The sequence below is a fragment of the Pelodiscus sinensis genome, chromosome 4, assembly GCF_049634645.1.
Source record: "Pelodiscus sinensis isolate JC-2024 chromosome 4, ASM4963464v1, whole genome shotgun sequence".
NCBI lineage: Eukaryota > Metazoa > Chordata > Testudines > Trionychidae > Pelodiscus > Pelodiscus sinensis.
Genome location: NC_134714.1, coordinates 125377262 through 125403254, shown reverse-complemented (window position 1 = coordinate 125403254; position 25993 = coordinate 125377262). Strand labels below are relative to the sequence as shown.

The 25993-nt window shown below is 49.9% G+C and overlaps 2 protein-coding genes across 2 annotated transcripts; one reads left to right on the top strand and one right to left on the bottom strand.

Moving 5' to 3' along the window:
- LOC102457734 (pepsin A-like) lies at positions 1-7071 on the bottom strand. The gene is made up of 9 exons (XM_075926056.1): positions 7016-7071; positions 6240-6396; positions 5634-5751; positions 3800-3918; positions 3324-3523; positions 2260-2376; positions 1638-1773; positions 1415-1540; positions 1-150 (listed from the first exon to the last, which is right to left on the bottom strand). Exons 1-9 carry the CDS (start codon positions 7069-7071, stop codon positions 1-3), a joined length of 1179 nt encoding a protein of 392 aa, XP_075782171.1.
- Positions 7072-10535: 3464 nt separating this feature from the next.
- LOC112546735 (pepsin A-like) lies at positions 10536-17641 on the top strand. The gene is made up of 9 exons (XM_025187605.2): positions 10536-10590; positions 11213-11445; positions 11891-12008; positions 14229-14347; positions 14614-14813; positions 15406-15522; positions 16078-16213; positions 16344-16436; positions 17368-17641. The coding sequence occupies exons 1-9, from the start codon at positions 10536-10538 to the stop codon at positions 17500-17502; spliced, it is 1206 nt and encodes a 401-aa protein (XP_025043390.2). The 3' UTR covers positions 17503-17641.
- Positions 17642-25993: the final 8352 nt, after the last annotated feature.

Sequence of the window (25993 nt, the reverse complement as noted above, 5' to 3'; positions counted from 1 at the left end):
TCATGCCACGGGGGCCAGACCCACTTGGTTGTTGGCTCTGTCGAAGACAGCGTAGTACAGGCGGATGAAAATGTCCCCGAGGATCCAGAGCTCTCCGGAGGCGGTGGGGAGGTTGAGGCCTTCAAAGCCTGACGAGCAAGAGCCAGAGCTCTGCGCCGGGGGAAAATGGGACACGGTAGTTAGTGGGCTGGAATGGCAGTGCCCCTAGAGATACCATCCTGCAGGGTGGGCGTGCGCCTGTGTCCTTCTGGGGAATGGGGGATCTCACCACTGCCAAGCTGGCTCAGGGCAGGGCTCACAGACCTTTAAGGGACGTCTTGGGGAGGCAGAAAGTGGGGTTGGTGAAGGAGACCCAGATGCTCTGAGGTGTTGAAGGGCATAACTGCCACTGAACGACCTTTGGTGGATTTGGGCCTCAGAACAGCCCCGTTGCCCCAGCCTGAGGCTAAGGGGGGCAGCCTGTCTAATGGGGAGACAAGCCAGGTGCCGGCCACTTCTGTCCATGATACATCCCTGGGGGAGGCAGAGCGGGCTCCCTCTAGCCGCCTGGCCAGGCTCCCAGGGGAGCATAAGAACATAAGAACGGCCGTACTGGGTCAGACCAAAGGTCCATCTAGCCCAGTATCCTGTCTGCTGACAGTGGCCAGCACCAGGTGCCCCAGAGGGGTGGACCGAAGACAATGATCTAGCAATTTGTCTCCTGCCATCCTTCTCCAGCCTCTGACAAACAGAGGCCAGGGACACCATTTGTAGCCCCTGGCTAATAGCCTTTTATGGACCTAACCTCTATGAAATTATCTAGCTTCTCTTTAAACTCTGTTATAGTCCTAGCCTTCACAGCCTCCTCTGGCAAGGAGTTCCACAGATTGACAACACGCTGTTGAGCAACTACACTGGGCCACCAGAAATCCTGCTGTGATTACAACTGGGTTTGGGCTTCCCCACTGCCTGTCCCTAGATACTGGCTGGTAAAGCAGCTCGCCTGTTCCTCCTCAGAGGGGAGCAAACTGCCACCATAGGGAAGGAAAACTCCATTCTGAGGCCCATGCCTTGCAGCACAAGGCAGTGATCTCTGGGGTAGTTGCTCACTTGAGCCTCTCCTAGCCCGGTGAGGCCCTGCCCTGATGTTCTCCTGCCATGGCCAGTTCTACAGGCTGCCTCGCTGCCCTTCCGGGAGGTGACATTCACTGCGGGCCTGTCTTGCCCTTGAACGTTCCTGCCCCACGATCCCTGTGGGGGAAGAGCTCCCTGCCCTGCGCTCATTGTGGGGACAGACTCTGGCCTGCTTCTCAAAGATGCTCCAGCAGCCTCGTGCTGGCTGGGTGGGGGGAGTTGCCGGCACACCCAGTGCAATGGCCTCAGGCACAAGCCCTGGCTAAGAGGCCCCAAGGGGCTTTCTGAGCAGGACACTCACGTTGCGGATGTAGGCGCTGGCGGGCACAGGGAATGCGATGCTGTTGATGGTGAAGACGATGTCGGGCAGGCTGCTCATGGCGCTGCAGCTGACCTGCAGGGAAGAAGGCCGCACAGGGTCAGGTGCCTCTGGGGCACCAGATTCTCCAGTGAGAGAGACAGAGCGTCCCATCGCTGGGCAGCCACCGCCGCTAGATGCCTCCATCCCCACTCCCTGCCCTTACCGCGCCATTGCTGGCGCCGATGTAGTAGTCGATGTTGGAGATGCCAGTGGTGGGCCCAGCCAGCAGAGACGTGCCGGTGTCAACGATAGCCTGGCAGCCACTGGAGCAAGCGATGGCCTGTCCATTCATGGTGATGCTGGAGGAGAGAGAGTTAGGGGCATGTCCCCAGGAACACTGCCAATCTCATACCAATGCAGCCCATGGACCCACCCCACTGCCTCCTGCTCTGACTGCCAGGAACTGTCCCCTGTTTCAGCCTAAACATCTTCCTTGGCTATTGCCCATCGCTCCTTGTCCTGCAGCCTTCTGGGATTGAGATTGATCTCACTTGGGGGGGCCACAAACAGCTGTCAAGGGGTCGTGACCACTCTGCCCTGCCCTGGATTGCAAAGCAGACCAGGCCAGATGAGGGAGGGATCCTGGTGTGGACAAGGTGGAGAACCACGGATCAAGCCTCCTCACTGGTGACCCCCTTTCCGATAGCTCCACGGAACAGCTCGACCCCCATGTCTCTTGTCTAATCTCTGTAACCTGAGCATCCTCCGGCTCCCAGGTGCATCTTCCTGTGCCCGTCTCCTCAAGGTTGCATGAGGATGGGGAAGGGCCAAGAGGGGGGCGGTACCTGTCCAGGGTGATTTGCCAGTAAGACTCCGCAGACAGAGGGATCCAGTTGAGGTTCCCAGAGTAGTAAGATGAGTCGATGCCGCCGAACATCACAAAGCTCCCGCTTTGGTCATCTCTGGAGAAGGGAGAGAGGAGAGCCAAGGGGGGTGCATGAATGGTTGACTAATGTGCAATAGCACACGCACCATCTGAACATAAGAACGGCCAGGCTGGGTCAGACCAAAGGTCCATCTAGCCCCGGGTCCTGCCTGCTAATAGTGACCAATACCAGGCTAGGGATGCCACCACTCCCATCCTCCATGAATGTATCCAGTTCTTTTTTGGTCCCTCCCCTGTTAGAGAGAGGCCACAGCTGGGACGTGCTGGAACAGTCAGAGCTGGCCACATCAGCCTCTAGTAGTGGAGCTGGGACAGGCTGGTTGGCTGAGTGAGACACTTCAGCCCCTACTTTGATAGCTGTATCTTGCCTGATCTCAAAAGCTAAGCATGGTTGGGCCTGTCCTAAAACTGGATGGGAGGCAACCTAAAAAAGGGTCAGGTGTTCGAGGCTGTGGTGTCAGTAAGTTCTACTGCTCCCTTTCCGTCCCTCACTAAGCAGATGGTTCTTAAACCATCTGCTCTGGGGTGTTAAAAGTCAGGGAGTTGTGTGGGTGATGTATTAGGGTGTTTTCCCCCTAGGAGTCAGCCTAATACCGAAGACTTACTGTAAGGCTTGACAAGACCCTGATGCTTTCTTGTAATCATTAGTAGAGCCCTGCAAATCCACAGATATCTGCTTTATATCCGTGGCTATCTGCATGCGTGGACGTGGATGCAGATATCTGTGGATTGTTTTTGCAGACGTGAATACCAATTTTGTATCTATGAAGGACTCTAATAATTAGAGATACTAGTGTTCACTTCTGCTCCCAAAATGTGCATTACCAGTGTGCAGTGGCTGTCATGTTCCACCCCAGAGGTGGCTGCGTTTTGGGGAATTCTGATGCTGACATCTCAGGGATCACTGTGTGTATGAGAGGTGCTAGAGGAACGTGACTCTCGTTGCAGAGGAACGTGACTTACGAGCTCAGGTAGACGGAGAAGAGGTCCTGGGACACCAAACCCTCGCTCATCATGTTGTCAAAGACGGGGGTGGCTCCGGAGGAGGAGATGCTGGGGTAGGCCAGACCCAAGATCCCATCAAAGGGAGAGTAGTAGAGGAAAGAGCCGGGCTCAGTTTCGCTCAGGCCAAAGATCTGGTTGGTGTCCACAAGGCCTCCAACCTTAGGGGAGGGATGGGGACAATCAGACACACCCTACACCCTGGGAGACGCTGTCAGGTCTACCAGAGAGTCCTTACAGCATGCGAATTCACAGAGAACACCATGTCCTGAACTGTGCAGTCCCTCCCACGAGAGAAGAGTTTTCATGGTCTCTTCTCTTTTCCTATCTGTGTCTCCCAGTTGACGGCCAGTAGAGTTCCGGCTGTAACTTCCCAGGGGCGCCTTGTGCTTCTATCTCTGACCCATTTCTCTGCTCCAGGGTCTTTGGTCTTTTACCTGGACGGTGTCGTAGCCCAGGATTCCAGTCATGCTGCCGGTGCCGTACTGGATGGAGACATTCTGATTGGTGGCCTGGTAGGTGGAGGAGGCTGATGGGTTGAAGCGGTTGTGGTTTGCTGCACGTACAAAAGGGTCACATGGTCACAGGCTGATACTTGGGATTCTCCCCCTGTATTGAAGGGCAAGGCTTGGAAGACTAGTGAAGTGGTGAATTCCTTGGTTGGGGGAAGTGTGCTCACATTGAACCGTTTTGCAGCTCTCAGCATTGCAATACCTATGTCCCTTTATGACTCTAGCCCTTGGTGTGTCCAGAAACCATTTCCCACCTCTGGCACTGTCTCACCTGACTATCCACGGACAACAGAGATGGGAAACCCTGTCGTCTCTCTCAAAAATGATTGTTTTTAATTAAAAAAATCAAATGGTTAAAAATTAAAATGGTTTTAAATTACAACCTCTCGTGGGCAAATCTAAACATATTATAATACATTAAAATTGGTTAAAGGAAATAAGTTACTGTTAAGGAGTGCATGTTTGCTACTGGAGTTTGAAAGGTAGGCTACTGCTCTGGTGGATTTCACTGACTCAGCAGCTGTAACTACCTATTGAAATGCAAAAACCAGCTTTTCACGGCATTTTTAACCAAATTCCAGTTACCAAGTAGAGATGAACATCTACATCACAGTAACAACATTAGGGTAGGTCTACACTAGCTCGTTAATTTGAGCAAGGTAGGCAAATCAGGCAACCGGAGTTGCAAATGAAGCTTGGGATTTAAATATCCCAGGCTTTATTTGCATGTTCCCGTCCGGCTGCCATTTTTAAATCCCCCTTAGTTCGAACGCACTGCCCGCAGCTACATGTGGTGGTTTAAAGTTAATCCAAACTAAGTCCTTAGCTCACATTAACTGTTACTCCTCGTGGAATGAGGAGTAACAGTTAATTCGAACTAAGGACTTAGTTCAAATTAACATTTCACTACCACGTGTAGCCACATGGCAGTGAGTTTGGGCTAGTGAAATTTCAAAATGGCAACCGGACGGGAACACGCAAATAAAACCTGGGATTTTTAAATCCCGGGCTTCATTTGCAACTCCGGTCACCTCATTTGCCTACCTAGCTCGAATTAATGAGCTAGTGTAGACCTACCCTAAGGTGCTACTAGACTATTTGTTGTGTTTTAAGTTTTTCCTGTTACAGACTAACTCAGCTACCCCTCTGAAGCTATTACAAATATACAGATTCAAAGTCTGAATAACTGTATGGTAAGGTCTATGAGGCCATGTCTACACAATGCAGAAGATCGACGCTGCTACAGTTGATCTTCCAAGGTTTGACTTAGACCTACTAGTTCGAACTAAGAGAGCACCTCCATCAGTGCCAGTACTCCTCTACACAAGGAATAAAGGAAGCCAATGGGAGTGTTAGCTCCCACTAACCTCCTGCTCTGTGGGCAGTGTGAAAACATGATTTAAAATACATCGACTCCAGCTACGTAATTAACATTGCTGGAGTTGTGTGTCTTAAGTTGACGTTCCCCTTTAGTGTAGACCTGGCCTAAGAGATTACACTCAAAATCTACCGATTTATTTAGTGAGAGGCAGCACCGAGTGTAGTGTGAAAGCTATATTGAGTTGCTAAACAGCTTGTTTTAATGGTTACCTGCAAGGAACAACTTCCTTCAGGAAAATAACTGGCAAGTACAAATGCAAAGCCAGGTTACCATGGATGATGTCAATCTAGGTTTCCCCATGACTGATTTAAATCGCTCTGATTTCAATCAGTCTGCCCAACGGGCATGCCCAGGCAAGAGGTGCTGCAGGTGACTTACAGCAGGCGGCGCTGGAGCAGTACACGGAGGGCACCCACAGGTTGGAGGAGCCGGTGTCGAAGAGGACAGTGAAGTCCTGGGCTGGGGTGCCGATAGAGATGGTTCCACAGTACTCGATCTGCCAGAGGAGGACGAAGGATGATTATAAAGAGAGGGACCCATGGGCTAGATCCACAGCTGGTGTAAACTGGTGTAGAACTGGCTGATTTACGCCAGTGGAGGGTCTGGGCTATGGAGTTCTTGCTAAAGACTCAGCCTGAGCTGGTGTTTCTTTGCCATCGCTTTGCCCACTGTGGCTCCAAGTACCTGCTGGCATCAGATGCACAGAGTCACTTAGCTCCAGTCTCTGTCAATCTCAGCATGTGGGGGGGGGGGGGGGAGGGCAGACGGGGAGCTCTATTCTCAGTGTTTTAATACCATCCAATTACAACAGGGGCTGGCTGACTCGGCATAGGGGCTGGACTGCAAAAAGGTGGGTGCTTGGTTGGAAGCACATGGGGGGTGGGGCCACCTTTGGGAGGAGGGAGAGATCCCCTGTTGACAGAGGAGGGGGAAGCTTTGATGGGGAGAAGGAGGCTACAAGCCCTGCTGGCTTGCCATACTCACGTCCATGTAGTTCGTCAGGGGCTCAGTAGCAAACTGGTCTCCCAAGCTGGGGAAATACTTAGAGGCCGGGTTGTAAGGGTGTTTCTTGAGGAAATCCTCCAGCAAGCCATGTTCCTTCAGGTTCTGCCTCAGGGATTTCCGCTTCTGCAGGGGGACCCTAAACAGCAAAGGTAGGGAGAGAGACCGATCGATAAGAAATCAGCACTAGGCAAGCCTTGTGTTCAGAGAATACCATGCAGCGCTCACCTTGCGCTGAGATCTCTTATTATAGCTGGGATTAGCACAGGAGGATCGGCAAGCGGGGTGCCCCGTCCACTGAAAGTCAGTGTGAGCAGGGGATATAATTCACACCGGGGTCTTGGAAATCCCTGGCCCATGAGTAACTAGCATGGAGGGGGGCTTAGTATGCTGGGAGCTATACTGCTACGTAGTATAAGACAGTCCCCCTCTTCCAGAGCTGATGAAATGAAATATCATGTTCATTTTTAACCAGAGAACTGAGGCTCAGCCAGACTCCGTGACTTGGTCGCACAGGGTGCCGGTGGCAGAACCGGGAAGGAATCTGGATTTTTCCAGGTCCCACCCCGCTGCTGTAACCACAAGTCCCTCCTTCCTCCTACCTGTACCTGCCATATAGCCCAGGGACAGGTCCACCTGCTGCCTTTTAAGGCGCGTGGAGAGGAGAGCGTTAGAAGGTGCTGCTGCAGCTAAGGACGTTGCTCTGTAGAGAGCCGAGCTCAGCACCCTGGTGTTTCTTGTTCCTCCCCCATACTCACTTTGTCACCAGGCACTGAGACAGCGCCACCAAACTCAGGAGCAGAAGCCACTTCATGATGTTCCTTCACACCCAAACTGATGGGGAAAGAAAAATGGGGGCGCTCAATGTAGCACAGCCCCGGGGTGCTGCTCCTTATATACACACCGCGCAGAGCCTTTCATATTCCTATGAGTAGCCCTGATAAGAAACGCAAACCTGCCGGATAAGATTGCCTGAGATATCCTTGAAAGCAAGGCTTGTAGGACATTCCATCCGCATGGATTTCCACCTTCACTTTGCAGTGATCTGAAAACAGGCGAGTCCCCTAGAAGGAAGGGGTGAGAGTTAGCGGACGTTTCCGAAGGTTTGCAAAGAAAAGCCATTGAGTTGTTTTAAAGAGTAAACAGGAGGCAGAAAGAGGAGCTGGGAGCGGATAAAGAGACATTTACCGCTTGGTCATTGGTTCCCATCTGGCCCCGTGTTGGGAGAGAGGGCAACAGTTTCAATACAGCTGTGTAGTGGGAAACCGGATTATGATGCTTAATGCTTCAAGGTGATTGATATGACTCTGAGCGCTGAAGTCAGTGAACTGGCAACTAGGACAAGCCATAGTGGTTGATTCAAAGGCTATGGAGCCTATTTCTCTCTTTGGCACGGATCCGTCTCACGCAGTTCAGTAGCAAACATCTTTGTCACCTGACAGCTCTTGGATAAAATATGCAGGTATTCCCCACCCTTTCCTAGTGGCACATGTCAGGGTGGGGAAGGATCGGGTGGGAGCACTTGGTTTAGGTGGGGGTAGATACACGTGATGTGACTGCCCTCAGCAGGTCTGGGGGGAAATGGTAAATTGTGGTTGGCCATGGCAGGACTAAGGCATTGCGGGGGGACCACGGAGGCCACCAGTGGAGGAGACGAGGGAAGAGATGTCCGGTCCTTTTTGGGTAGTGGGTAAGGTGACCATGACAGGATTTAGGGAGAGAGAAAAGGAGACCCCCAAACTGGCGAGTGATGACTGGGGCCGGGAACAGATCATGGGTTCAAGTCCCAATGGCAGGGATAAGTGGGGAGGCCTCACTGCTTAGCCCTGACAATGCAGCCAGCCATCCTATTCCTGGCAGCCATCCTATTCTTGGCAGGAGCCATCCATTGTACTTGGGTACCAGGCCCTGTGCCCATGTGCCAGGAGCTGCTGGTCTGCCTGAAATCACAATGGCAATCTCATGAGATTAGACAAGAGCATTTAATTTTCCATTTAGCACTATCCACACCTGACCCTACGAGGACAAGCAAACACCAGGGGAAGGATGAAGTTTCCACATGACTGGGAGTGAAGTTGCCTTAGTCCAGGGACAACTCTAACAAAGGGACCTGGAGCAGGACAGGCCTGACTTTGCCGCGCTGTTTATGAAAACATATCCGTTTGTATAAATTAATCTGAGCCGAACCGGTCCTGAAAATCACCTTATCCGATATCTCCCGATGCCCCACCGTCAGGTCCTGGCATGCAGGGTTTGTCTCCCAAATGAGCAGCTGCTTTCTATTCCGTGCTCCAGGTTTTTCAGGAAAGAGACATCAGAGGTCACCAAACATCCATCACTTGACTTGGGCTCAGACTGGAGGCCTCGAAGTGGAAGGCTCTGTACGCCAATCCTCATGCTGGCCAGTTTGGGGCCAGACTGCACCGAGGCACAATGGGAAGCAAACGGCTCTGTCTTCCATTCCTGAACTTGCCAGGGGGCCGGTCCCTGTGCTTGTGATGCTTCTCAAAAGGATCTTTAGTTCAAGGCAGGAATTATTCCATCCTGTGGTTCGGAGGGAGGTTTATGATGGTGAAGCCCTGGTTAGTGGCAGGAGGGAATGTGGCTTGTGACGTGTTTTCCTTGTCAGGAACTCGGTGCTGCTAAATGGAAAGTAACCCTTGTCAAAACTGCTGGGATTCTCATTCCTGATTCAGATAGAGCAGATGCTCCTGGAGCCTGGCCTGAAACTCCACTCCAGTGGCTATTCTCCTGCCAGGAACTGAATGGCCGCGGTGCCAGGGCTAAGAAGTAGGACCTTACTCCCCCGCCATGCCATTGGGGCTGGAACCCACAGTTTGGCTCTGCACCAGGAAATCAGTCTCCAGGGTTGGGGCCATCCAGGATTTCCTCCTTTTCTCTCCCTCTAAGGTCTAATTGATGTTGACCTTCCCACGTGCCACGGAAGGCTGGACATCTGCTTCTTGATTTTCAGCAGGAGCCTCCCAGAGCAATAAACAATAATTCACGGAAGCTCACAACCCGTCTCCAACTTTTAGCGGAAGTAACTGGGCCATGACAGAATCTTAACCTTTGTCACTGGTATGAATCTAAGCCCTGGGGGCAGGGGAACCAAGAGTCAGAGTCATGCTGGGGGCCCACCTCCAGCAGCTGCTCCAGCCCAGCTGCTCCTGTCCAGCCAAAGGGGGTCTGAGCCAACACTGATCATTGCTGGGGTGGCTACTCCAATGGCCCTGGGGCTGATAGCTGCTCCAGCCCTCCCCTGGAAGAAGCCATGGAATCCATGCTCTCCGTGATAGAATTGTAGCCTAGATCTAGAGGCGTAAAGCGCCATATCTCACTTCCTCACTACATGACTGCCTAGCGTGCAGGAGACTGGACTAGATGGCCTACACATCTGGGGTTCTATGGCTGTGTTGCAAGGGGTGTGTGTGTGAAGGTGTGGAAGGCTCCAATCACCTTGAGGTGCCCTCTCTCCAGCATGGGGCTAGACTGGAATCGATGACTGAGAAGTGACAATCTCCGCATCCCATTCCTGTGCGCCTCCTGCCTTGTTCTTTGAAACCACTCAGAAACTTTTCTTTTCAGAGCTTAGACAGGAAATGTCTCCAAACTCTCCCCCCGCCCGATGACACCCCCATTTTCAGGTCACAGACAAATGAAGGTGGAAATCTCTGGACTTTGAGTGTTCGTGAAAGGACATTTTGGAAGATCTTATCGGGCAGGTTTGCATTTCTTATCGGGGTTTTTCACACGATAAGAGAAGCTCCGAGCGGTGTGTATATAAGACGCGGCCTGCAGGCGTTTCTCTACATTCGACACTCATCGCCACTGGCCTGCGCATCAGAGAACATCATGAAGTGGCTCCTGCTCCTGAGTTTGGTGGCGCTGTCTCAGTGCCGGCTGACAAAGTGAGTACAGGGGGAACACACCACTTTGGGCTGCTGAACTCAGCTTTCTATGCAGCCGTGTGGGGAACGTCTGCCCTGGTCTTGTTCTCTTCTCTACTCTCCATTCATGAATGGGCAGCAACTGGGAATGGCCTCTTAGCTTTGTGCTGTGCCAGAGGAACGAGGAAGGAAGACCTTGTGGTCAAGGCACTGGAGTGGCATTGGAGAGATCTGGGCTAATTCCTGGCTCTGCCACAGACTTCCTGTGTGACCCTGGGCAAGTCACGGAGTCTCACTCTGGGGATCAGGTTTCTGTATGCGAAGTGGAGATGATAAGATTTGTATTTATTATTCACATAATAATCACAGCATCTAGGAACCGTAAGGCATGACCCAGAACTGCATTGTGCTAGGCACTGGAAGACGGTCCCTTCCTCAACTAGGTAACAACCTCAGTGTGAGATAAGAGACAACAGATGGGTGTGGTCAGACTGAGAGGGGAGTACAGTGGACAGTGCTCACTGCACACCAGCAGCCAAATCCTTAGGTTTGAAGGATGACAGTGAGGTAGCCTGTGACTCATGTGGATACAGGTAGTAGTGGAACTTGTGGTTGTGGGTGAGATGACACAGAGATGCGGGGTAGAAGGAGAATAGAAGGGGACCAAGCGCAGAGCCCTGTGGAACCTGCACAGAAAGTCGGAGGGCTGATTCCCGTAAGAAATCAAAGCAGCAATTACAGCTATAGGAGGTGAGCCACGTGAGAAAAGTCGTGCTAGCAAAGGGAGAACAAAATGTCAAGCAGAAGGGGATGGTCGACGGAGTCGAGGCAGGTGATAACATTTCCTTTCCCCATCTTGTTTATTTCAACTGTCTCTTCCTGTGTTATTAATGCTGGTCCCCAAACGCTGGGCCAGCGATCTGCTAGCACACGTGGGCTGAGATTTCCAAGGACCTAGGGAAATTACGTGCCCAAGTCTCTTTCATTTTTGATGCACTGGGCAGCCAGCTCCCTTATACTCTTTTAATCCTAGGTGTACTAAGAGATGTTGAAGCTGGATTGTAGGGTACGTCCCGACCACAAGGCTTGTCTACTGTCTATCTGTTATTGATCGGTCTCTCTCCCTGCCTTTGCTGATTAGGGTCCACCTGCAGAAGGGGAAATCCCTGAGGCAGAACCTGAAGGAACATGGCTTGCTGGAGGATTTCCTCAAGAAACACCCTTACAACCCGGCCTCTAAGTATTTCCCCAGCTTGGGAGACCAGTTTGCTACTGAGCCCCTGACAAACTACATGGATGTGAGTATGGCAGGAGAGCAGGACTTGTAGCCTCCTTCTCCCCATCAAAGCTTCCCCTGCCTCCGTCAATGGGTGATCTCTCCCCCCTGCAAAAGGGCCCCTTCCACTCCCCCATCCATGTGCTTCCAACCAAGTTCCCATCTTGCTGCGGCAAAGAGCCTGTGATGGGCCACCCAGCCCCAGCTGTGATGGGATGGCATTAAGAAGAGCATTGGCTAAAACATTAAGCTCCCCTGTGGTCATTGGATGCCAGCAAGTTCTAGAAGCCACACTGGGCAAAGTGATGGCACAGAAACATCATCTCAGGCTGAGTCCTAAAAAGGGCACCCAAGGCCAGATCCTGAGCTGGCGCAGCTATGCCAGTTCTATCCAGGTGACAATCTAAGCACTGGATGGCCATGTTGGGTCCCTCTTTCTCCCCTGGGTCTTTGTTCTGCTTTGACAGGCTGAGTACTTTGGAACCATCTCTATCGGTACCCCGGCCCAGGATTTCACTGTTGTTTTCGACACCGGCTCCTCCAACCTGTGGGTGCCCTCTGTGTACTGCTCCAGCCCAGCCTGCAGTAAGTCACCTGCAACGCTTCTTGCCTGGGCATGTCCGCTGGGCGGGTCGACTGAAATCAGAAAGATTTAAATCAACAATGAGGAAACCTTGATTGACATCATCAATTTTAATCTTGCTTTGCGTTTGCATTTTTTGGTTATTTTTCTGAAGGAAGTTGATTCTCAGTGGTTTGTAACCACTATAAACAGATTGATTTGCAACTATATAGAGCTTTTACATTATATTTGGTACTTCCTTTAGCCAATCGGGGGAGAAGGGGAGAACATGATGTCAATACACATTTATTTAAGCAATTAACATAACTTTACATAGATTTATTCAAATTCTTACATTGTTCATTTTTATTGATGTTACAAAATCATGAAGGAAACATTTTTGTTTACTACACAATGATTAAGTATTCATTTGTATCAAACTCAATTTGGATGGAAATTGGAATTCATTTTAAAATGCAAAATCCAGCTTTTTAAAATAAATTAATTATAGCACCTTTTAACGGGCACCCACATGTTATCGAAACATGTTTTGCATTTAAAACTAACTGATATATGAAACAAAGGAAACGTTATCTGGAGTCAGTGAATTGAAACAAATTGTTTCTGATCAGCGGGCCCTTCCAGATTTTAGAACTTGTGGAGCTCATCCTCTCACATTCAGTTTTTATTCAGAGGTTGGAAGAGAGAAACCAGCATTCCCACTTTTTCAGCTTCCAGTTGTTTTCCTGTGTTGGAATGAACTGACCTAGTTAAGAAATGGATATGAAGAAAGTATTCTCTCTGCTTCCTCAGAAGAGCCTTTTGCTGTCGAAAGCTGGCTTTGCCACTTGAAGAAACTCTGGTTCAAGGTGTTCAATTTGTGAAATCACATTCTGTTGACTTTCTGTAGCGCTTTAAAACATACAGGCTGTGTCTACACTGGCCAGTTATTCCGGAAAATCAGCCGCTTTTCCGGAATAACTTGCCAGCTGTCTACACTGTCCGCTTGAATTTCTGGAAAAGCACTGACAATCGAATGTAAAATCATCAGTGCTTTTCAGGAAAAACTATGCTGCACCCGTTCGGGCAAAAGTCTTTTTCCGGAAAACTGTTCCGGAAAAGGGCCAGTGTAGACAGCAGAGATTTCTTTTCCGCAAAAAAGCCCCAATTGCGAAAATGACAACCGGGGCTTTTTTGCAGAAAAGCGCATCTAGATTGGCGCGGATGCTTTTCCGCAAAACGTGCTTTTCCGGAAAAGCATCCTGCCAATCTAGACGCGCTTTTCTGAAAATGCTTTTAACGGAAAAGTTTTCCGTTAAAAGCATTTTCGGAAAATCATGCCAGTGTAGACGTAGCCACAGTGCGTAACAGTACATTTTGTATTTAAATGAATGGTTTTAGTAAGTTTGGGCCTTAGCAAGGGTTGCCATAATTTCAACATTAATTTTCAATAGGTTTATTTTTAAAAACAGAAATACACTGACATTTTAAAAAATCAAAAATTTTAATCATCACTTTTTATCCATCTGGGAAGCCAGAGAACAGCAGGTCTTCCTCCATTGTCCCTGCATGTTATGCACAGTGTCGGAGTCCTGGTCTACACTTATTTCAAAATAACAAGCGGAATGTCCACCCTACCAAGCCTGTTATTTTGAAATAAGGGGCTGGTTATTTCAAAAGAATAACTCCTGCTTTCCTTGGGGAATAAGCTTATTTCAAAATCGTTATTTTGGAAGTTTTTATTTTGAAATTTAGGGCACATCTACACAGCAGGGCAAAAATCGAATTAAGATACATAACTTCAGCTATGTAGCGGAAGTCAAAATAGCTTAATTTGACTTTTGGCGCTGTCTACACAGGAGGAAGTCGACGGAAGAACACTCTTCCCTCAACTTCCCTTCCTCCTTGTGAAATGAGGATTACAGGAGTCAGAGTAAGAAGTCCTTGAGTCTGACATTATTTAGAAATACTGGTTTGCTATGTAGACGCCCACTGTGTTATTTCAAAATCATTTCCTAGTGTAGACATGCCCGGAGGGAGGAAACAGGCCCTAGTAAGACCTGAAGCTAGAGCTACAAAGGCACTTAGGTGTAGCAATGCAGAGCACTACGGTGTGTGATTCTTAGGCATCTTGTCCCCACTCAGGAATACACAGCTGGAGTAGTGATGCAGGCTCCCCATACAACACATGGGGCGAGTGACAAATGTCAGCCTCTGACTATTTCACTCTCCTGTGCTTGCAGCAAAACACAACCGCTTCAACCCGTCAGCCTCCTCCACCTACCAGGCCACCAGCCAGAACCTCTCCATCCAGTACGGCACCGGCAGCATGACTGGGATCCTGGGCTATGACACCGTCCAGGTGAGTCACGGGAAAGGAGCAAAGCCCCTGGAGCAGCCATGCTGGGAGATTAGGGTTTAGAAGGACAGGATGCAGCTGGGAAGCTAAAGCAGGGTATGGTATGAACGGGGGAGGCAGATAGAAAAAGGGAAGAGAAGAGGCAATGAAGCACAGCGCAGGGCACAACAGTCTCTGAGAACTCTCCAGGCCATGAGACCTCTCTGGCAGACTTGACAGCTTCTCCCGGGGTTCCAGCTGTGTCTGACTGTTCCCATCCCTTTCCCAAGGTTGGAGGCCTTGTGGACACCAACCAGATCTTTGGCTTGAGTGAAACCGAGCCCGGCTCCACCTTTTACTACGCCCCCATGGATGGGATCCTGGGTCTGGCCTACCCCAGCATCGCCTCCTCCGGAGCCACCCCCGTCTTTGACAACATGATGAGCGAGGGCTTGGTGTCCCAGGACCTCTTCTCCGTTTACCTGAGCGCGTAAGTCAGGGCTGGAAACAGCCCATCTGCGGGAGCGAGATTGACGTTCCTCTAGTGCCTCTCACACTCAGTGATGCTAGCTCCAGAATTCCCCCAAAGCAGCCACCTCTGGGGAGGATCATGGCAGCTGTTCCATGCCAGTGATTTACGGTTTTGGGGCAGAAACAAACACTAGGGCATTGGTATTGAACAGGCTCCTGGGTGAAGATGGTAACTGGGCTGAGCACTTTCTAGCCCTTGGCTGAACTATCTGCTCAGAACTGACTCAGAAGGAACACGAGCACCCAAGTCAATGACATCACTGCTTCAATCATCTGGGCCTGCCCACATGTTGGCCAGGCCCTAACATGCTTAGTTTTTGAGATCTAGGAAGAGAAAGCCCAAATGATTTCAATGTGGAGGGTGGCGGGAGGTGCTCCTCTCATCCAACCACCCTGTCCTATCTCTGCTACTAGACATGGATACTCCCAGCTCTGACTGTGCCCCGGCCCTGCTCAGCTGGGCTCCTTCCCTAGCAGATGGTGTGTGTGCTATTGTCTCATTAGTTGACCATTCATGCACCTCCCTTGGCTCGCCTCTCTCCCTTCTACAGAGATGAGCAAAGCGGGAGCTTCGTGATGTTCGGCGGCATCGACACATCTTACTACTCTGGGAACCTCATTTGGATCCCTCTGTCTGCGGAGACTTACTGGCAAATCAACATGGACAGGTATCACCCCCCTTGGCCCTTCCCCATCCTCATGCAAACTTGAAGAGAGAGGTAAATGGGGATGCATATGGGAACCGGGAGAAGCTAAGCTTAGAGTCTAGACAAGAGGCAAGACAAGGAAGCTGGGATCACAAGGAAGGGGTCTCACCAGCAAGGAGGTTAGATGGGTGGTTCTTTACCTTGTTCCTGCTAGGATCCAGAGATGTCCTGTGTCTCCCATTAGGGACAGCATAAGGACAGCTCCTCACCTCTGAATCCCCTTTCCCAGGACCCCTTTCTCTTCTGGCGAGCTCTGTTCAGTACTAAAATAGAGGACAGGGTGGTTGCAAACCTGTGTCCCCTAAGGCTGATCTGTCCTAGTTGCAGAAGGCAGTTGGACAAGGAGCAATGAGCAATAGCCACGGCAGAAGAGCTCTAGGGTGAAACATCAGGGTAAAGGTTTTGGGAATTGTAGCAAGAATCACTGTGCAGGCCTTTCTCCGGTGTCTCCTGGGCTGTGTGGGAATGAGCTCAGGAGTGTACCTGGGGATGTGCCCCTGACTGTCTCTCTTCCAGCATCACCATGAATGGACAGACCATCGCTTGCTCCGGTGGCTGCCAGGCTATCATTGACACTGGCACGTCTCTGCTGGCTGGGCCCCCCAGTGACGTCTCCAACATCAACTACTACATCGGCGCCAGCAATGGCGCGGTAAGGGCAGGGAGTGGGGACGGAAGTGTCTAGCGGCGGTGGCTGCCCAGCGATGGGACGCTCTGTCTCTCTCACTGCAGAATCTGGTGCCCCAGAGGCGCCTGACCTTGTGCGGCCTTCCTCCCTGCAGGTCAGCTGCAGCTCCATGAGCAGCCTGCCCGAAATCATCTTCAACATCAACGGCAACGCGTTCCCTGTGCCCGCCAGCGCCTACATCCTCAACGTGAGTGTCCTGCTCAGAAAGCCCCCTGGGGCCTCTTAGCCAGGGCTTGTGCCTGAGGCCATTGTGCTGGTTGAGCCGGCAACTCCCCCCACCCAGCCAGCACGAGGCTGCTGGAGCATCCCTGAGATGCAGGCCAGAGTCTGTCCCCACAATGAGCGCAGGGCAGGGAGCTCTTCCCCCACAGGGATCGTGGGGCAGAAACGTTCCAGGGCAAGACAGGCCTGCAGTGAATGTCACCTCCCAGAAGGGCAGCGAGGCAGCCTGTAGAACTGGCCATGGCAGGAGAACATCAGGGCAGGGCCTCACCGGACTAGGAGAGGCCCAAGTGAGCAGCTACCCCAGAGATCACTGCCTTGTGCTGCAAGGCATGGGCCTCAGAATGGAATTTTCCTTCCCTGTGGTAGAAGTTTGTCTCCCTCTGGGGAGGAACAGGCGAGCTTCTTTGCCAGTTGGTAGCTTGGGTCAGGCAGTAGGGAAGCCCAAACCCAGTTGTAATCACAGCAGGATTTCTGGTGGCCCAGGTTAGCTGCTTCCTTGGGAGCCTGGCCAAGAGGCTGGAGAGAGCTTGCTCTGCCTTCCCCAGGATGTGTCATGAACAGAAGTGGCTGGGTCCTAGCTCACCTCCCCCATCGACAGGCTGTGCCCCTTAGCCTCAGCCTGGGGCAGCAGGGCTGTTCTGAGGCTCAGCACCACACTGGGAGTTAGGTATCTAAATAGCACCAAGAATTGGAACTCAACTCCTCAATGCCTCTCCCTGCAGACATTAGAGTTATCCTATTGAATCCCTCCCCAGCCTAATGCTACTCAGTGTGAGACCTCTGAGATCACAGCTCCATATGTAACAGGCCCAGGTCTGTGCAGGCCCCACCGGACGCTAAGTCACTGAAGTAGCAGCCCAATAATGACCATGTCCTCTTTTCCCCGGGTGCAGGATTCAAGCTCTTGTTCCTCCAGCTTTGAAAGCATTAACCAAGGGCTCTGGATCCTTGGCGACGTCTTCATCCGCCTCTACTACGTTGTCTTCGACCGGGCCAACAACCAGGTGGGCCTGGCTCCTCTGGCGTGAGCACGGTGCCGTCCCTAGGACACTGCTGTGGAACAGGGGTCCTGGATAATCTCCATTTCTCTAAAGTCCCAACAATGTGCATAGAACTAGTGGCTCTCCCCCCGCAATCTCCCACACACCATCTCTCCTATAATCTTGCCCACAGTAGAATAAAGGAATACAAGAGCACCTGAGTGACTTGTTTCTCTCTGATGGCTTTAAGTCCGGACCCATTCTTTGATTTATTTTTTTGAACTTGGCTGCTATGGCCACAGCTACCTGCCTATGAATTGTAGCTGAACCTTTTAACAGCTGTTGTACCCTCTTATCTGTAAGGACCTGGGGTTACCATTTGTCAATTGGGTTTCTGCAGTGTAGTAGTTATCACCTTTGCCCTAACGTGCAAAAAGTCCCTGGCTCAAAACTGGGCAGAAACAGGTGTCTTCTCTTGATGTTGTGAACAAGGTTCAAAAAGAGCCAGATAAATCCATGGAGGCTAGGTCTATCAATGTTTATTAACCATCGTGGGTAGGAATAGGCTGTCAGAGGTTGGAAATGGGTGACAAGGGAGGGATCACTTGATTCCCTGTTCCGATCACTCTCTCTGGGGCATTGGCTACTGTTGGCAGATAGGACACTGGGCTAGATGGACCTTGAACCTGTGGCCGTTCTGATGTTCTTATCCGTGATGCCTCCACTACCCATTGTTCTGGAAGCCTACATGTCTTTTCCAGTTACTACAGACGCCATTGTTCTGGAAGCCAGTTATTGCCTTTTCCAGTTATTGCCTTGCAGGGGATAACCCCATGAGAGACCAGAGAGTATCCATAAGAATAAATGGCAATCACTGATCCCAACCTTTACCCCACTGGGAAAGGCAGAGTAAGAGCAAGGCTTTGTGGGAAGCAGCAGAGCAGTGTCAGGGTCTCTGGTGGGAAACGAAGGGTTGCTCCGGGCTGTGGAAGGCCCTATGCTTCCCCTACCTCCCAGGGATGGCTCTGGCTGTGACATCTATGGGAGCTGCTAATTTCAGAATCAGCTCTACTTTTTATTTATTAGGGGAACATCCTTCTTATCCTAAAGTCACTTCAAGATAATTTACTTGTTGGGAACATAACTGAACCTTTTTTTTTGGCAGGGGAGAGGGGGTGTTAAAAAAGCCAGCTTCCTGAATTTTTTTGTAACACCCTATCTAACACTTTAATGTTTTTCTGCTGGAGTGCAAATTAGGATTGCACATAAGAAATCACAGTTTGTTCCATCCCATGGGAACCCTGGCAAAACCCAACTACTTCCCTTGAAAGGTATATGAAAATTTGTAACAGCTGCCCCAGTGTAAACAGATAGCAAAGAAAGCAGTGGCCAGATTCAAAACTGAAAACCACTGGTCCCTTCCTAGAGTGAAGGCTATTACCTTCTAATACCTAACTACTACATGGGCCATCTGGGGTGTCACCTGATTAAGGGGGGGAGGGAATCAACTACCAGTCCCAAGACTTTCTGCCAGTTTTAAGGAACAGCCACCAGAAGGCAGCAGAACCCAGATTTGACTCTATTACCAAAACCGGTTGGCTTAAAAGCCCATCAATTGTGTGATTCCAGCTGTTCTAACTGGGCAGGGAGCGCGTTGTGACACAAGGAATAGTAACGTTTGCTTCAAAAGCTAATGGCCTGGTTTGGTTTATGAGGCCTTCTACATCGGGAGGTGTAACAACAAACGGCAGGGGAGGAAGTACAATCCAACAGCTTCAGGATGGGCTATGTTGATGGCATGAGACTGAGGCTCCGGATGCTTGGGCTGAATTCCTGGTTGTGCCACCAACACTCTGTGGGACTTTGGGCCTGCTCCTTTCCCTCTTTCTGCCTCAGTTCTCCATCTGGAGAGGAGAATGGGGATTATGAGCCTCCCTTTCTCTGTTCAGTTTGGAATCTCTTCAGAGCAGCTGCTGCCTTTCACTATGTGTAATGTGCAGAGCCTAGCTCCAGGGCACAGATTTTCACTTTCATGTGGCCGAGACCTGAAAAAGGGGTGTGTGGGGGGGAGGGAGTTTTGTGCAAAGAACAGGTGAGAGTTGGGGTATGTTTCCTGGTTAAGTTTGAGAGGAAATGCCTCTGAGCCATTTTCAGGAATGATGCGGGTGTTTCAGTAGAATGGGAATGAGACACAGAGACACTTACCTCTTGGGCTATGTCTAGACTACAGGCTTCTTGCGCAGGAAGCTTTTTGCGGAAGAGATCTTCTGCAAAAACTTCTTGTGCAAGAGCGCATCCACACTGGAAAAGCACATCGAAAAAGCGATGCGCTTTTGCGCAACAGAGCATCCAGACTGCCTGGACACTATCTCGCAAATACGCTGTGATTGCTGTGGACAGAATGGCCACCAGGGCATCTGTGCTTTTGCCTCTTCCCTCTTCTTGCGCAAAACCCCATCCACACATGCGTTTTTGCACAAAAGCTTTTGTGCAAAAAGGCATTCTTCCTCGTAGAAAGAAGAATACCAGTTGCGCAAAACCCCCTCCGTTCTTTCAATTTACTTGCACAAAAACACACGTGAGGTGTGGACACTCCATGAGTTTTTGCGGACAAATGACTGTGGTGAAGAACTGGTGTCGCTGTGGGAAGTGGGATATGGAGTTTTACATCTCTAGGTCATTGGTATGGCTCTGAGCCCAGGGAGTGGGGACTGGAACTAGGAGCTGTGCAGTATGAATCAGAGCGACTGACTGACTTAGCGTAGTGGGCTCCAGAGCCTGTTACTTCGAAGGTCCTGGGTCCAGCTCAGCCAGTTCTGTAGAGAAAGGCTTTGTCATCTGACAGCTCTTGGCTGCACTATATTGGAGACATACCCTGGCATCCTCCACTGTTTCCTAGTGGCACATGTCAGGGTGGGGAAGGATAGGTGGGAGCGCTTGCTTTGGGTGTGGGTGGATGGACGTGATGTGACTGCCCTCAATAGGGCAAATGAAAAGCTGTGGTTGGGAATGACAGGACCCAGGCACTGGGGGACTATGCCAGCCACCCTGGCAGATCATGGCTCTAAGCTCCAGAGTCCTTGCTGCTTACCCCTGACATGTCAGCAATCCCATTTGTGACCAAGTCGGGATTGTATTCCCAGGGCTGGCCTTACTATGAGGCGAACTGAGGTGGCCGACTCAGGTGCCAGACTGTGGGGAGTGCCACTAGGACCCAGAGTGTAGAAAATTGTGGCTGCTGCTGGTGCATATGTAGGTAGCAGAGCAGTGCCATGAGAGGAGTAGAACAGGAAGAAGGCAGAATTGAGACCGTTCAAAGTTTTGGTCCAAGCGAGGGGGTATGGGGGCGTCATTTGAGCTCCCTGTCTCAGGTGCCAAAATGTTGTGGGCCAGCCCTCTGTATTCCCTCTGTTCGCTCTGTGATGTTGCATGTGATTTCTGCTGTCCTATGGTAACCCTGGGTACGTCTAGACTACAGGCTCTTGTCGACAGAGGCTTTGTCGACAAAGCTTCTGTCGACAAAAAGCATCTAGACTACAGCCAGTTCTGTCGACAAAGCAAGCCGCTTCGTCGACATGACAGTGTAGACACAAAGGACAGTGTAGATGCAATAACGCCGTCTGTCGACAGAACTCTCACAAATGGCCAGGTGTTTTCCATTCCTTGTTCCAGGTTTTTCAGCAAAGAGGCAAAGCAAAGCTCAGATTCAAAGAGGGAGGTTTGCTTTGAGACGTCTGATACTGCTGAGACAGTACAGCCACCTCCTAGCTCCCTGAAGCATTAGGGATTAATCCTGCCCTATAGCACCACCTGCTCTCCCAGTCTTGGGTCTCCATGCAGCTCTGCCAATGCCTCTCAAGCTTGCCCTGGTCATTGTAGCCCTGGGTATGAAACATACACACAGTGCTGCCATAGTGTCAAATGCCTGAGACACGAGCCACCCTGATACTCCAGCCCTTGGGCTTCACACTAATTCAGTCAGTTCTTTTGATGCTCCTCAGTTCTGACTTGTAGTTCCCCATGCTAGTCTGTAATTTAGCCTCTTCTACAGCAAGTTGGCTGATTATAATCAATTGTGCTATTCCCGCCGCAGAATTCCATGCAGCTGCAAGAATCTGTGACTGATTTGAGAATTGCAGTGCGCGTAATTCTGAGGTGGCTAAAACTGGACCCTCAATAAGAGACCAAATCATGATTGGGATGCAAAACAAAAAGCTCAGAGACTACTGGAAGATCTATAATCAACCCTTGACATATCTGTTAGAATATGTCAAAAAATGGAAATCACCTTATCGGGAAGGAAGTTTATGGAGGGTGGACATGGTAAAAAAAAAATCCAAAATGTTGCAAGAAATATAGGCAGAAGGAGATCAGATTTCAGCCAAAAAAGCACACAGTGTGCGTTGGGTGCCAGAGTGTGCTCAGCTCCAAGCCAGTGCCTGGCTGTGAGAAAAAGATGAATGATATGCAGTGGAATCCGCCACTTTGCAAGAGCCATTTAACAAACAAAGCACAGTTTTGCAGTCTCAGACAAAATATGGATTATCATTGGCGCAGCGATGGTTCAGGATGAGCTCCTGTAGAAAGCAGGGCACCGAACAGCCATATTCCCATTCCCTATTGTTCTGAGGGAGCTGTCAGTACCAGATGGGATTTTGTTTAAAGGGACCAGGGTGGTGCTTCATAAGATATGACAGAAAATTAGAATATGAAGGAGAAACAAAGGTCATTAAGGAATTGAAAAATCTAAGAGCTGGGATAGAGATGTTTTAGACAGGACTCAAATGAACAGCACCGTTGAGGAAGCCTAAGACTTGTAGATGCCAAAAATAAGGGCAAGTGAAGCAAAAGGACCAATGATGGTGGGACAGGAAAAATTGGTCCCGTGGAGCAAAGGAGGTGTCCATTTGTTTCCATTCTAGATTATGATTCTTATTTTCCTGAGAAAGCCTAATGGGAAGTGATGCTAGCTAATCAGGTGACTGTGCGTGTCTATTATTGTTCGCTGTGTTATGCCTGGCACAGTAACATCTGACAATGGGCAGCAGATTAATGGGCATGAGCTTATGCAGTATGCAGTGAACTTTGGGTTTAGATATGTAAGTGTAAAATCCCCATTATCCCCAGACCATTGGGTTGGTGGAATATGGTGTGAAAGCAATGAAGTGTCTTCTGAAAAAGCTGTGGAGTCCAATCCTGACTCATGCTTACAGGATAGCACCAGTGAAATGTGAGGTGTCACCTGCAGACATGTGGTTTAAGAGAACACTGAGAACTAGAATGGTTGCCACAATAGGAGCTGCTGTCCTAGGGACCGGGGATTTGCAGAAGAATAAAGAGAAACAGATAACACTAAAGAGGCAGGGCCATAGGACTGGGGATGCTGAGGACTTCCGCCATGTGGAGAACATGATGCAATGTGCATTTGTAATGGGAACGAATGGTTACCCACAGGAGTGGTGTTAAGTGAGACTGCCCTGCAGTTGTATTAAGCTTTCACCCCATACAGATGAGGGATAGGTGACACCTTCTCCAACTTCCAGAATAGAAGGACATGGGTTGCTGGGTTGGACATTTGGGCCCAAGAGGGTCTCAGTTAGGTAACAGGTCAAAGCAATCGAGCCCCGAAATGGGTCACCTCTGGAACAAAAGTGACTCATTGCCTGCGGACAACATAAGTGCTGATCTGGCATGGAGACCAGCACAGGGCATCGCAGAGATTAACTGGCCAAGATTAGCCAGTAGGTTGGCGACAAGGGTTTGGAGGAGCAAGTTACGTAAATGTTGCTTGTTAAGTGCTGCTGTTATTATGTTTTGGTTGGATATTGGGCATTGTACCGCTCAATGCGTTCAGCCTCTCACACACAGGAAGTCATGGGGAGGGGTGCTGCAGAAGCCCATGTCCTGTGAAGCACAGGCAGGTGGAACTCGATGACTGAGTGAAGAGGGGCTCTTGGATTTCCTGAAGCCCACCCAACTTCCACCCACCCAGGAGAAGGAGCAATCCGGGGCATAAGAATATAAGAACGACCATACTGGGTCAGACCAAAGGTCCATCTAAGACAGCATCCTCTCTCCTCACAGTGGCCAGTGCCAGATGCCCCAGAGGGGGTGAGCAGAACTGGGACTCATCAAATGATCTCTCTCCTGTCATCCATTCCCAGCCTGACAAACAGAGGCCAGGGACACCATTCCTACCCAGACCCACCCAGAGCTACCTGGGTGCCGAACCAGAGCCAGCCAGAAGCATGGAAATTCTTGTGCTCCTAAAGGTTGTTCCATGCTGGAGCTTTGTCAAGTTCAAATTCTTGTCATCGAGATATTTTCAGTGGTTTCTGTTGTTGAGCTCATGAATATTCATCAAACACTTAGATTAGGGCATAGAGTCACTGGAATAGAATCTCCATGATTTCTAGACTTTCAGTCTTAACAGGGCTGCCAGGGGGAGGCGAGACGGAGCACATGGCATTACCAAGACAGGGAGCAGAAGGGAAGGGCACCTGGGAGAGATCTCTCACTGTGACGTCAGCGCTAGGGAGAAGTCCAGGACACACAACTCCAGTATCTCTAGGTCCCTCAGTCTGCTCCTGCCCTTACCAGGAAGAGCTACCTTTAAAGGTAGGGGAAATGGAGGAGGATTGTTTTTATGACTCATTTCATCTCTGGTTTATCTACTGAGAGAAAGGGCCCGAGTTAGTATCTCCTATGATTAATTTGTCTAGCAATGTGAACTGCTCCTCCAGGTTCTAGTACTGAGACCCATCCTCTCCTCATTCATCTGACATGGGGGCACCAAACATCCATCACTTGATTTAGGCTCAGCCTGGACCTAGAGGCTTAGAAGTGGAATTTCCCCAATTTGTGGCCAGACTCGTTGGAGGCACAATGGCTCCATTTTCTATTTCTGAACTTGCCAGATGGCCGGTCTCCTCAGTTTAGATGCTTCTTAAAAGGATTTTTATTTCCAGCTAGGAATTCCAGCACACATTTTCACGGCAGGTGCATGGTTATTAAGCCCTGGTTAGTGGGTAGTGGAATGTGGCTCATGATGTTTGCTTGTCAGGAACCTGGTAGTGCGAACTGGAAAGTAAACATTGTTGTCTAATCTGATTGGATTCTTGTTGTTATTTCAGGTAGTGCAACCTGCTCCTGGGATATGGCATTGATCCGATTCCGGCCAGGAACGAGTTGGCTGCAGTGCCAGGGTTATGAAGTGAGGCCTTCCCATCCATTTAGGCCATTTGGACTTGAACCTATCATCTGTCCCAGGGTCAGGGACTCAGGGTACGTCTAGACTACATGCCTCTGACGACAGAGGCATGTAGATTAGGCTACCGGACATAGTAAAATGAAGTGGCGATTTAAATAATTGCCGCTTCATTTAAATTTACATGGCTGCCGCGCTGAGCCGACAAACAGCTGATCAGCTGTTTGTCGGCTCAGTGCGATAGTCTGGACGCTGACATCAAAGATATTTGTCGACCAACCAGGTATGCCTCCTGGGATGAGGTTTACCTGGGTGGTCGACAAATACCTTTGATGTCGGCAGGGGAGCGTCCAGACTATCGCGCTGAGCCGACAAACAGCTGATCAGCTGTTTGTCGGCTCAGCGCAGCAGCCATGTAAATTTAAATGAAGCGGCGATTATTTAAATCGCCGCTTCATTTTACTATGTCCGGTAGCCTAATCTACATGCCTCTGTTGCCAGAGGCATGTAGTCTAGACGTACCCTCAGACTACAAGCTGAATCCTAGAATTCTAGAACTGGAAGGGACCTTGAGAAGTCATTGAATCTAGTCCCCGGCCCTCATGGCAGGACCAAGTATTGTCTAGATCATCCCTGATAGATGTCTGTCTAACCTGATCTTAAATATCTCCAATGATGGAGATTCACAACCCCTTTAGGCAATTTATTCCAGTGTTTAACCACCCTAACAGGAAGTTTTTTCTAATGTCCAACCTAAACCTCCCTTGCTACAATTTAAGCCCATTGCTTCAGGTCCTATCATCAAAGGCGAAGGAGAACAATTTTTCTTCCTCCTCCTTGTAACACGCTGTTAGATACTTGAAAACCACTATCATGTCCCCCCTCAGTCTTTTCTTTTCTACACTAAACAAGCCAAATCCTTTCAATCCTCCCTTATAGGTCATGTTTTCTAGATCTTTAATCATTTTTGTTGTTCTTCTCTGGACCTTCTTCAATTTCTCCACCTCTTTCTTGAAATGTGCTGCCCAGAACTGGACACAATACTCCAACTGACGCCTAATCAGCAAAGAGTAGAGCGAAAGAATGACTTCTCATGTTTTGCTCACAACACTCCTGTTAAAGCATCTCAGAATCATGTTTGCTTTTTTTGCAACAGTGTCACACTGTTGACTCATATTTAGCTTGTGGTCCACTATGACCCCTAGATCCCCTTCTGTAGTACTCCTTCCTAGACAGTTGCTTCCCATTCTGTATGTGTAGAACTGATTGTTTCTTCCTAAGTGGAGTACTTTGCATTTGTCCTTATTAAACTTCATCCTATTTACCTCAGAC

Bases quoted from the DNA above. Each gene is read 5' to 3' on its own strand.
- LOC102457734 (XM_075926056.1), bottom strand. From the start codon at position 7,071: ATGAAGTGGCTTCTGCTCCTGAGTTTGGTGGCGCTGTCTCAGTGCCTG. The intron at 6,397-7,015 runs GTGAGTATGGGG...TTTGCTGTTTAG, and splicing joins TCTCAGTGCCTGGTGACAAA to GGTCCCCCTGCAGAAGCGGA. The intron at 3,524-3,799 runs GTAAAAGACCAA...CCCTCCCCTAAG, and splicing joins TGGGCTACGACACCGTCCAG to GTTGGAGGCCTTGTGGACAC.
- LOC112546735 (XM_025187605.2), top strand. From the start codon at position 10,536: ATGACCCAGAACTGCATTGTGCTAGGCACTGGAAGACGGTCCCTTCCT. The intron at 10,591-11,212 runs GTAACAACCTCA...GCTGGATTGTAG, and splicing joins ACGGTCCCTTCCTCAACTAG to GGTACGTCCCGACCACAAGG. The intron at 14,814-15,405 runs GTAAGTCAGGGC...TCCCTTCTACAG, and splicing joins TTCTCCGTTTACCTGAGCGC to AGATGAGCAAAGCGGGAGCT.